Here is a 12,313-nt window from a genome sequence, read left to right on the forward strand (position 1 = left end):
GCATATATTTTTTTTACAATCTCATAATTTCCAAGCCATGATTTTTGGCAGTACCAGCACTAAGCCACAGCAGAGAAATGATGTACAGTTACTGGCTCACGACCGCAGTTATTTCTCAGTTATACAAGTACCTGCAGGCCAACCAGGTGATGTGGGCTGGTTTGCATGACTTTTCTCAGTAACTACAAGTATTTACATGAATGTATGATTTGCTTGCCTATTACACCTTCAGAACTCCCACACATGTCCAAACAGACAACTGTTACCTCAGCTTCTCACTCTCCCATCTACATCACGCCTCAGTTCCTCTCAACAGCCCCTCCTGCTGTCAATGCTGCTCCTGTCTCCTGAAGAAGGCTAAGTCACTCATTTTTCAAGCTTCCCCTCTTCCCTTGTCGTGAGTAACAGCTCCACTAGCCAAGGGGGATGGGAGATTCCTGTACCCATTCAATTCAGATTTTAAATATCTATGATGAGGAAAATACTCTTCTTGATGAAAAAGAAGTAAGAAAAATGTATTAATGCAAACAGCTAGTCTGGAAGGAGAGAGATGAAAGGAAAACAGAAAAACAGAAGACCAAATTTCAGCATAATGAGAGTGTGTAGTGCTATGCATCTGAAGAAGTGGGCTGTAGCCGACGAAAGCTTATGCTCAAATAAATTTGTTAGTCTCTAAGGTGCCACAAGTACTCCTGTTCTTTCTAGTGGTTAAGCACATGAAAACAGGAGTTCTGGGTTCTTTCCAAGTAGGCTGCTTTTCTCCTAGTTTTCCATCCCTTTAAATGTATTTGAATTGACTTTGGTTATAGAAAGTCTTAAGTTATGTATTTGCCTTTGTTTTTCTCTATTTTCAAAAAATGAAATATTTATCAAATTATTTCTTTGGGGAACCTGATCTCTTGAATGCTAATTTTTTGAGATAAGATATGAGCCACTGAATACAGGGGTTAATAGTGCAAGCACTGAGACTTAGAGTACAATAATATTCTAAAACTAGGGACTTTTCTTGAATGTGCAAAAACTGAGGTCATTATCCACGAGTTCCAGTTGGAGTAATCAATGCTTAAAAAAAGAACTTTGTACCCAAAACTCAGTTTTATCTATTGATAAGGTTTATCTAAGTGACTTTTGTTTGTAAAGTAACTTTACTCACATTATCTGAGATGTTATATTGCTTCTCAAATCTTTTAAACAGTATTTCAGATCAGTAGCCTCTCCACCCATGAATACTCTTCACATGAACAGTTTTAGTGCACACATTTTTTTAAATGCCCACGTAAATGTATTGCTCAAGAATCTGACTGATGTCACTGGATACATAGTACAAATTCAAATAACAAAATAATAACACTGCATTTCTTTTGGGGATCTTAAAGTGCTAACTGAGATAGACAATACAGCCCCATTTAATTGAGGCGGAAATGGAGACATGATCTAGTACCACTAACTTGTCCAAGGAGACACAGCAATCCATGACAGAGTCAGGAATAGAGCCGAAGTTTGATTCTCAGTCGTCCTCCCATGACTCTAACCATTAGACCATGCTGCCATGGTAATACCACTTTACTGAGTTCAGAAACTGAGTTTTAAGAAAAAAAGTTTAACATATGCACCCAGCCAAAATTCAAACATCCTTTAAGTATCAGTAGCTTTCTGAACCAGATGTACACAACTCAGAATTGCATTCATGAGGACTGGGTTTTCATAGATTCTAGGACTGGAAGGGACCTCGAGAGGTCATCGAGTCCAGTCCCCTGCCCTCATGGCAGGACCAAATACTGTCTAGACCATCCCTGATAGACATTTATCTAACCTACTCTTAAATATCTCCAGAGATGGAGATTCCACAACCTCCCTAGGCAGTTTATTCCAATGTTTAACCACCCTGACGGTTAGGAACTTTTTCCTAATGTCCAACCTAAACCTCCCTTGCTACAGTTTAAGCCCATTGCTTCTTGTGCTATCCTTAGAGGTTAAGATGAACAAGTTTTCTCCCACCTCCTTATGACTCCCTTTTAGATACCTGAAAACTGCTATCATGTCCCCTCTCAGTCTTCTCTTTTCCAAACTAAACAAACTCAATTCTTTCAGCCTTCCTTCATAGGTCATGTTCTCTAGACTTTTAATCATTCTTGTTGCTCTTCTCTGGACCCTCTCCAATTTCTCCACATCTTTCTTGAAATGCGGTGCCCAGAACTGGACACAATACTCCAGCTGAGGCCTGACCAGTGCAGAGTAGAGCGGAAGAATGACTTCTCGTGTCTTGCTCACAACACACCTGTTAATGCATCCCAGAATCACGTTTGCTTTTTTTGCAACAGCATCACACTGTTGACTCATATTTAGCTTGTGGTCCACTATAACCCCTAGATCCCTTTCTGCCATACTCCTTCCTAGACAGTCTCTTCCCATTCTGTATGTGTGAAACTGATTGTTCCGTCCTAAGTGGAGCACTTTGCATTTGTCTTTATTAAATTTCATCCTGTTTACCTAAGACCATTTCTCCAATTTGTCCAGATCATTTTGAATTTTGACCCTATCCTTCAAAGCAGTTGCAATCCCTCCCAGTTTGGTATCATCTTGTTTTGGTTTCAGAGTCCACCAATTACAACAACAATGCTTAATCTTCTTTTAGGTAATTTGACAAAGAAATCAAATATTTTTGAGTCTTTGTGAGGCTCAAAGTAAGAACAAGTAAATCTGTGAAATCTTTCACCTTAAAAAAAAAGTTTCCAATTCTTTAGGTACTACTTTTATCTTTGTTTTAGATTTCTTAACATTTAAATAATTTCCTAACACACTTACAAGGTTTGAGTCCATAATGCATCTTAGTACTATGGCTACTGCTAAACTATCTGAAATATATAGTGTAACCAAACTTTTAAGCAACAAAAAATAATTATGAAATTGGTAAATTAAATCAGATATTTTAATATTAAGACGCTATGAAATCTTTGGAAAATATTCAATAATTGGATGTGTTCCTTTCATCCAAAGCAAGAATAGATCTGAAATTAACAGCTTTAAAAAGAAGCTGCAAGAACTTGCTTCAAGCTACTATTTTGTATTCACTCTGCCAGAGGTGGAAATCCCTGAGGCAGTTGTAAGGGTTTAGAACAGTGGTGGGCAACCTGTGGCCCATCAGGGTAATCTGCTGGTGGGCCGCGAGAGAGTTTGTTTACATCAACCGTCCACAGGCACGGCCCCCTGCAGCTCTCAGTGGCCGCGGTTCACCGTTCCCAAACAATGGGAGCTGCGTGAAGCAGTAAAGGCCAGCTGCTGCTTCCTGGAGCTCCCATTGGCCAGGAACGGTGAACCACAGCCACTGGGAGCTGTGGGCAGCCAGTGTAAACAAATTGTCTTGCAGCCACCAGCGGATTATCTTGACGGGCCACATGAGGCCCGTAGGTTGCCCAGCACTGGTGGAAGCTTCACTTTCATTTGCAAAGGCACTTCGAAAAGACTAACAAAATCACTAGCATTCAGAACAATGAAACAATTTAGGCCTGCTAAAACAAAATCCTGACTAACTCAATGATAACTTAATTCTCCAAACCTAAACCACATATCCCATAAAAGAATTGAAGATTACGGACCATAATTTCCAACCGATTGGATAGACCTTATCATGGTTTCATTGATTTAATGTCTGCCTATCTTCAACCCTAGTTTAGTGACTCTACACACAATTGGGAGTGAATAGAAGTTGGATGCATGCAAAATATGACTCTATTTGGGCTTGCTTTCTGTATGGTTTCAGGCAAAGGAACAATAACAAAAGCAATGCTGAGGATTTCATTCAGATGTTAATACAGTCTGATTTGTTTTAATTCTTTAACTCAAAATGTGCCTATTGCTTATTTATTTAACAGGACAAGTTTTTTTGTACTTTATTGATGTGTTGGAATAATACTATAACTTGATCTCCTCTGTTTAACATTAACACAACATTAATTTCAAAAACAGAATACCACTATAAAGCTGTGTGGGAGCCTGTCCTATAAAGAATTTTAATCCCTTCGGCTAGAAGCTAAGACTGTGGCAGATGGGTTAAAAAAAAAAAACAGGAGACAAAGCAGCAGAAGAATATAATAATTATGATTGCTCATCAGCTCAGACTAGATGAGAGAAGTCTTTTTCATGAGATTTTGTTATTCCAAATACCAGTATCACATATTTGTTATGCAAAAGTGAAAAATGGCTAATTTGCGCTACATCCCCAGTTTAACGCCAGCATAGCAATACCTGCTTTTACCAGTGCTGAATTTGGCTGCCCATAACTTTTCATTAACCTCCTTGCTTTTCTCAAATGTGAATACAGAGTTGCTAAACTACACTTGAAGATTGGCAGACATGTTAAACCAATGACACCTCGGTAAGTGCTATCTATCTATTTGGTACGTATGTAAGCACTAAATACAATTTATTTTTCAGTTATTTTCAAGTATCGAAAATTGTACTAGACATCTCCCAATAAAATATGATCAGCGTCCCAAAAAGCTTACAGTCTAAATTCAATATGGCACTAGAAGTAAAGGTCAAACAACAAAGGAAGGAGACAATACCTATCAGAGAATGTTATAATACAGAAATTGTTCTTGTTTCGCTTGTTTTCTTTTCTTCACATTCATGTCTTGTAGGTGAGATAACAGTGATTTTTAGGGTGGATATAAAGAAAGGAAGATTGATGAAGAGCTCTGGAGAAGGCATTCCAAGTATAATGGGAACTACAGAAGCAAGAGGCTCAAATTCATAGTTGCCCTATGTGATTTTTAGCAGCTAGACTGATGCAAAGGGGCTGTAGGGAGGTATAATAATCACCTCACCATTTCTTAGGAATAGCCCTAGAACTGGGGGTGGGCCAGAGGAGGGGAATGCAGTTTGGGAATGAGAGGTGGTATAGCCGGGCTAGTATGTCCCAGCAGTTCTGCACCCATGAATAGGGGCCACTGCAACAGGGTGCAAGTTAGTGCTACCACCAAGCTGCCCTCGCCTACGCTGGGGACACCAGCAGCTCCTAAACGAGGGAATGTGCAAGGTGCACCTTGCATATATCTAGCCTGAAGACATCTGAGAAACAAGGAGACAAAAGGCTAGCAGCATTAGCACAGTGAGGCAAACATTTGTAGGCAGCAATTGATGAGAAAAGTCAGAGTTGCTACAACTAAAACAAAGGGATCTATAAAATACTATGGTGCTTTTCCTGACATTCACGGAATAGGGAATCCAAACTCATTTCACTAGCCACCTTGCAAACCATTTTTTTGCACGTTTAAAGTTTAACCACAAAGGTATGTTGTAGACCTTTAATGCAAGGATAGTGACCTTAGTTCTAAGTGGTAAGCACTAATGGGGCTAGCTCAAAGATATTAAGCAAACCGGTGATAACATTCTGCAAACAATTTAGATAATGACTCAGCTGCCCTGGAGCTCTCGACATGTAAGCTAACCTTCCACACGAATAATTAAAAGAAAAGCAATGGTCAGTTGTAGCTCTTTCTAGACTAGTTTGCCCTGACTAAAATCCGAGCCCCAAACATCTTTTTAAAAAACAATTTCAAGCTAACATAGTTACATCAATTGTGTATTTACCCTAACTGTGTTAAACCCGTTTTTAAAAGCCATTCAAGATTACTTCTGTACATGTTCTAATAAATGGCTCAGAATGTCCCCATAGCAGTTATGCAGAAGTTTTTCTGTGTAGGACTCAACACATTTTATAATAGTCTTTAGCACAAAGAAAAATCATTCCCAGGAACTAAAGGGTTAATATTCAGTGCCTACGAGAAAATGAAACTCAGAAAAAAATAGATGTGTTCCCACCATCATCAGAGAGAAACGTCTGTACCTGAAATAATTAGATTTGTTGTCTGGATCTCCACAGTATTTACATTTCAGTGTGACTGTACAGTATTTGTGCAAGTCTCATGCAGTATTACTTTCTTTTTTAAATTAAAGGCAAGAGACCCCAGACTTCAGAAGAAACAACCTGATTTCCTATTAGTAATTTCTCAAAGTGAAAAATCCAGCTCAGTAAGTACACTGTGCCTTACCCAATCTGAACCATGCCTCTTGGAAATGATAATAATGAAACAGACTTTAAAATAGATTTTAAAAAAGCAACATATAGTAACAATTATAGTTTTTAAAGAATGAACCAATTAAGTTACAGGAGAAAATAAATTCTTCAAGATTCAGTATGTTCCTCTGTTTTCAAGTAGGGTGACCAGATGTCTGGTTTTCAACCGGAACACCAAGTCAAAAAGGGGTCCTGGTGGCTCCGGCCAGCACTGCTGACCGGGCCTTTGACTGTCCATTTGGCGGTGCCGTGCAGCAGGACTGGCAGGCTCTCTGCTAGCCTCCACGCCACGCGGCTCCTGGGACGCAGCCAGCATATCCTCTGGCTCCTACACATAGGGGTAGCCAGGGGGCTCCGCATTCTGCCCCAGCCCCAAGCGCCACCCCCACAGCTCCCATTGGCTGGGAACTGCGGCCAATGTGAGCTGCGGGGGCAATGCCTGTGGATGGGGCAGCGCACAGAGCTGCCTGGCTGTGCCTCCACATAGGAGCCAGAGGGGGAACATACCACTGCTTCTGGAGCTGCCTGAGGTAAGCGCCACCCAGATCCTGTACCCCTGAAGCCCCTCCCCATGCTCCAAACCCCTCGGTCCCAGCCCAGAGCCTTCCCTACACCTTAAACCCCTCATTCCCAGCCCCATATCAGAGCCCACATCCCCAGACGTAGCTCTCACCCCCTCCCATGCCCCAACCCCCTGCCCCAGCCCTGATCCCCTTCCCACCCTTTGAGCCCCTCAGTCCCAGCCTGGAGCACTATCCTACACCCCAACCCCTTCAGCCCCAGCCCCACCCCAGTCTGCACCCCCAGGTAGAGCCCTCGCATACACCCCAGCCCTCCCCCCCTGCCCGGAGTCCCCTCCCGCACCCTGAACCCCTCATTTCTGGCCCCACCCCAGAACCCGCATCCCCAACCCAGAGCCCATACCTCCTCCCACACCTCAACCCTCTGCCTCAGCCCAGAGCCCTCTCCCATACTCCAAACCCCTCGGCTTCAGCCCCAGCCTGGAGCCCACTCCTGCAACCCAACCCCCAGGCCCCACCCCAGAGCCCACACCCCCAGACAGAGCCCTCACCCCCTCCTGCACCCTAACCCCCTGAGCCAGCCCAGTGAACATGAGCGAGTGAGCGAGGGTGGGGAGAGCAAGTGACAGAGGAAGGGGGGAATGGAGTGAGCAGGGGCAGGGCTTCAGAGAAGTGGTGGGGCAGGGGTGGGGCATGGGTGCTCAGTTTTGTGTAAGTAGAAAATTGGCAACCCTATTTTCAAGTATATTTCACTGCAGCCTAAGTTGGGAGATAAGTAACAAAACTTGAGCTCATTTTTTGAACCATACACATACCCAAAGAACACTGCTATTATACTAGAAAATTCTAATTTTGACTGTTTAAAAAATTGAGACTGTGTGTGTATCCTTCAAATTAAAAAGCATTTAGGATAGTCTTTTTCTTCAGGTGTTGGCTAGATATGGCACCTCTTTCTGTTTAGATTTTTGGTTAAAGCTTCCTGCTGTATAACGCCATTTCAAGACTCAGGTGTTTTTAATTTCTTGGAAGAGCAAACCTATATATTTAGGGTGACCAGACAGCAAGTGTGAAAAATTGGGACGGGGGGGAGGGAGAGGGTAATAGGAGCCTATATAAGAAAAAGACCCAAAAATTGGTACTGTCCCTATAAAATTGGGACATCTGGTCACCCTATACATATTGCAAATGTAAGGAAATTGTTATTCTTGGAAACTTTGCAGTCAGCAGTTTTTAGAAAGAAGGAAGTCACAATCTGTTTCTAAGTTCTCTGAAAAGCCTTGATTATTCTGGAAACAAGCAAAACCCCAAAACACATACCCAATACGCCTACAAAGGAACATGGAGCCAACATGAATTTCCAGGTTGCATTGCAAATATGGGAGGCAGAGGGAGGGCTCAATTATAGAGACAGGAAAGCAATCTGCTTTCCTAACATAAGCAAGGATGTCAAAAATTACACTATTTAAATACTAGCAATATCTAACTCCTCCAACACTGACTCTAGAGCCCAGAATATAAATACATCCTAAAAATGCTTCATATTTTCTAAAACAAAAAAATATTAGAGTGAAGTTCGGCCTATAGGAAATATGTTGTTGGCATGGTACTATATCAAGGCTTGGAAGGAAAAATGCACAAAGCGTTTTATGCAAATCTTTATTATGGTTATTTGCTTTAAAAAGTATTTGAGTCTAAAAATTGTGTGGAAATGAGAGAAACAAGAAAAATTAAAGATACTGGCAAAGTTTCCAGTGTAGTAATACATTTTATACCTCTACTACTCCTTTCTTTCTTCAAGGCCTGGGTTCTGATTTTGACACTTTTGTGTCTGACATATTATTGAGTGTCAAGCTTACTTATCTCAACCTAATATTTGCTTACGGCAGGCAAAAATCTGGTAATCATATTCTGAGTAGCTTTCAAAGCAGAAACATCTGTGTGGCTTCTGAGCAGTTTGCTGACAGAGTTTAACAAGATGTCTACAGCTCATCAATTTTATTTTACAAGCAGTTATTCAACAATCAAGATAAAATACTCCATGAGAGCTGGAGGTGGTAATTCATTCAGAATTAGGTTAACCAAAAAGACATGAAAAAAATGTTTTGGCCAATGACAAAGTTAGTCTGTTTTCTCTGAAGAAGAACAAGACATTTCAAGATACAGGCAGAGAGATTCTATACGCAGAACTGTGTATTCTTAAAATTACAGAGTAAAGCTCAAAGAATTGGAAAACAATAAATACACTTTATCTTGACATAGTGAAATTAATTTCTTAATATTTTCTCATTTCATACCAATTTGATTTATATTAAAATATATTTTAGTTAACATTTTCTAACATCTACTAAATATATTTTTCTCCATTGTACTCCCAATTTATCATTCTCTCGGGGATGTTACTGTTGCTACTCTTTACACAATGCTGCAAAAAGCTGATCTGTCAACCTTTCTCCCAGCTACAACTTCACTCCCTCCAACCCTTGAAGGCAAACTCACTAACAACCAATCTACTCTTTTAATCTGCTGGGTCAAACACAAACTGTAATTCTGTAACCCAACCCTAGAGTCGATGCTAGAATTAGTGTTTCGTTATGAATCTGCATTAACTGTTTATATCTTACAGAGATTTGAGAAATACCACAGAACGAAAGGAACATACTAATCTTCATTCTTTATATAGTATGGATTAGCCCAAGTAAGTGATGGAGTCAAAAAATATGATATCTTGAAATATGAGTTAGGGCATCCTGGATTCTCAGAGGCTAAAGGAATCTTGTTAATTACTGAAGCATGCTGTGAAATGCTTATGTGTTACTTTTTGATGACAGAATTAAGATATTCGGCTACATGCAAAGTCAAGAAGCCCACCCGATTATAATTTATCTATATAGCCTGAATTATGGTGAAGTTGTAACCTAGCAGTACACATCTTTATTAGGTTGCCAACTGTCTAATTGCACAAACCCAAACACCCTTGCCCTGCTCCCTACCCCAACCCTTCCCTGAGAACATGCCCCCATTCACTCCATCCCCCCTCCCTCTGTTGCTCACTCTCCCTCACTCACTTTTACCAGGCTGGGGCAGAGGGTGGGGGTGCAGGCTCTGGGCTGGGGCCGAGGGGTTTGGAATGTGGGAGCGGGCTTCGGGCTGAGCCTGGGGCAGGGAGGTGGGAGGGGGTGAGCAGTGCAGGCTCCAGGAAGGAGTTTGGGTGCAGGAGGGGGCTCAGGGCTGGGGTAGGGGGTTGGGATGCATGCAAGAGAAGGTGCAGTCTCCAGCCAGGCAGCACTTACCTCGGGCAGCTCCCAGAAGCAGCCGGCATGTCCAGCTCCTAGGCTCGGGGCAGCCAGGCAGCTCTGCGTGCTGCCCCTGACTGCAGGCACTGCCCCCACAGGCCACGGTTCCTGGCCAATGGGAGCTTTGGAGTCAGCGCTCGGGGGGGGCAGCGTGCAGAGACCCCTGGCCATCCCTGCGCCTAAAAGCCGGACATGCCAGCCACTTCCGGGAGCCATGTGGAGCCAGAGCAGGCAGGGAGCCTGCCTTAGCCCCACTGCGCCGTTGGATTTTTAGCAGCCTAAAATCTCCCAGATTGGCTTCAGTAGCCTCTGGGAGATCAGCCTGATCCCAGGAGATTTCCTGCCAATTTGGGAAGGTTGGCAACCCTAATCTTTATTTGAACATCCATGAGGTTTTGAACCGGCAAGAGGCTTGATGCAATATTTCCTCCAGCAATCTTGATTATTTTTCAGAAAAAGATTTAAAACAGTGGTTCTTAAATTACCTTTGCAAAGCCCTTGTTGGTAGTCCACACAAATACATCTTTTGAGAAGCAAACAATAGAGCAGAAGTACTGGAACAAGAGGTAGTTCTATGGGAGGATATTTCTCTTTATCCACAGAAGTTTGAGAACCTCCAATTGGCAGGTACCTTTAAAAATGCTATTTTTCTTTAAAGGGACAAGGTGGGTGAGCTAATATCTTTTATTGAATCAACTTCTCTTGGTGAAAAAGAGCTGGGCATAAGCCTGAAAGCTTGTCTCTCTCACCCACAGAAGTTGGTCCAATAAACGATATTACCTCACCCACCGTTTCTCTAATATCCTGGGACTGACATGGCTATAACACTGCATATAACATTTTTCTTTAAAACAGCAGTGAGTGTATATACCTTCTTGAGTGAGTGAATGAACTAAACTAATACACAAATATTGGTTACCTTGAAGGCATGTAAAACAATTATTAAATGTTATCTTAGAAGTCATGACCTATTTAAATGGGATATTTGCTCATATAATTCTAGTTAGCTTCAACTTTCAGGAAGACATTAGAAAAAATGCCTGCAAACAATTAAGCATTGTCATTCTGAATTATCTGATATATGAAGAGGAGAGAATGGTAATTCCAAAGCTGTGGAATGTTGCTGAACAACTATGCCATAACTGATCCTTATTGTTTATAGCTGAACTTTATCCCATTTTAGTCTCCTCTTAGCTTCTTATAGATTTGATCCAGCTATTAGCAAATTTCGCTAGTTGCCTGAAAAATAGGATGTCTACGATGCTGAATTTAAAGGTAAAAAATGTTCGAATACAGGATGCCTAAAGTTAAACTCCTAAACGAAAATAGCCTGATTTCTGGAAGTGCCAAGTACTTGTGAATCCCACTGAAGCGGCAAGTGCTTAGCATCTTTGGAAGTTTGGCCACTTCTATTCATGTGCCCAAATATGGATTTTGGAGTCTGATTTTAAGCTTACCCAAGTTTGTAAATTTTGGCCATAAGGAAGAGAGAAAACAGAATTATTGTAACTGTGGTTTCTGAAGATATCACATCAGATTTCCCACTTTTGCATTTATCCTCCTGAGTAGGCTGGTCAGAATTTCCCAATGAAATACTGATTCATCAACTCCAAATCATTTTGCAAATATTCCTTATTGTGTTACTAGCACCATCTTCTAATTATCAAAATTGCATTTTTAAAAATCTGTGCTAATATGCTTTTTGCTATTTATGTTGTTTACTTTTGGCATTTCATTCAATTTGGACAATGAAAATAGACTAGTCAGTTTCAGTTTTGTTTCTCTCCAGTTGTCATGCACTAGTACAGGAGTCGGCAACCTCTGGCACGCGGCTCGCTAGGGTAAGCACCCTGACGGGCCGGATCAGTTTGTTTACCTGCCGCCTCCGCTGGTTCAGCCAATCGTGGCTCCCACTGGCCGCAGTTTGCCGCTCCGGGCCAATGGGGGCTGCGGGAAGTGGCGGCCAGCACATCCCTTGGCCCGCGCCACTTCCTGCTGCCCCCATTGGCCCGGAGCTGCAATCGACCGAACCTGCGGAGGCAGCAGGTAAACAAACTGGTCCGGCCCGCCAGGGTGCTTACCCTGGCGAGCTGCGTGCCAGAGGTTGCCGACCCCTGCATTTGGGTTTAAAAACTAAAGGGAAATGCTCACATCCACGCAAAAATTTGTTTGTAATTAGTCAGTCGGAAGATATCACAGAAATATTTCCAATTAATTTTTTTTAAATGGTTTTTTACAAATCCTCGTCCTTTTTTGGCCTAAATTGAGTTGTCAGTGTCCCCATAGACACTGTCAACTTGATTTTTTATTTTAATTGACTAATTTAAAAAGTGAATTTCTGGATGAAGCACCTTTTAAACAGCATTCCCTAAAAAGAGTTAATACTTTTACAGGCTTTTTTGTTCTTTGTTGTTTTTAAA

General features: G+C 41.8%; 2 protein-coding genes across 7 annotated transcripts in view; one reads left to right on the forward strand and one right to left on the reverse strand.

Moving 5' to 3' along the window:
• Nucleotides 1-12,313, forward strand: part of RCBTB2 (RCC1 and BTB domain containing protein 2) — a 122,082-nt gene that overhangs the window by 101,223 nt on the left and 8,546 nt on the right. The window contains exon 14 of the mRNA XM_039519855.1: nucleotides 5,959-6,033. Coding sequence (XP_039375789.1) covers nucleotides 5,959-6,033 — 75 coding nt within the window. The remainder of the gene's footprint in view (nucleotides 1-5,958; nucleotides 6,034-12,313) is intronic.
• The window catches only part of RB1 (RB transcriptional corepressor 1), a 176,360-nt gene that overhangs the window by 25,974 nt on the left and 138,073 nt on the right, over nucleotides 1-12,313 (reverse strand). The window lies entirely within an intron of this gene.

The sequence above is a fragment of the Mauremys reevesii genome, linkage group 1 (assembly GCF_016161935.1).
Source record: "Mauremys reevesii isolate NIE-2019 linkage group 1, ASM1616193v1, whole genome shotgun sequence".
Lineage (NCBI taxonomy): Eukaryota > Metazoa > Chordata > Testudines > Geoemydidae > Mauremys > Mauremys reevesii.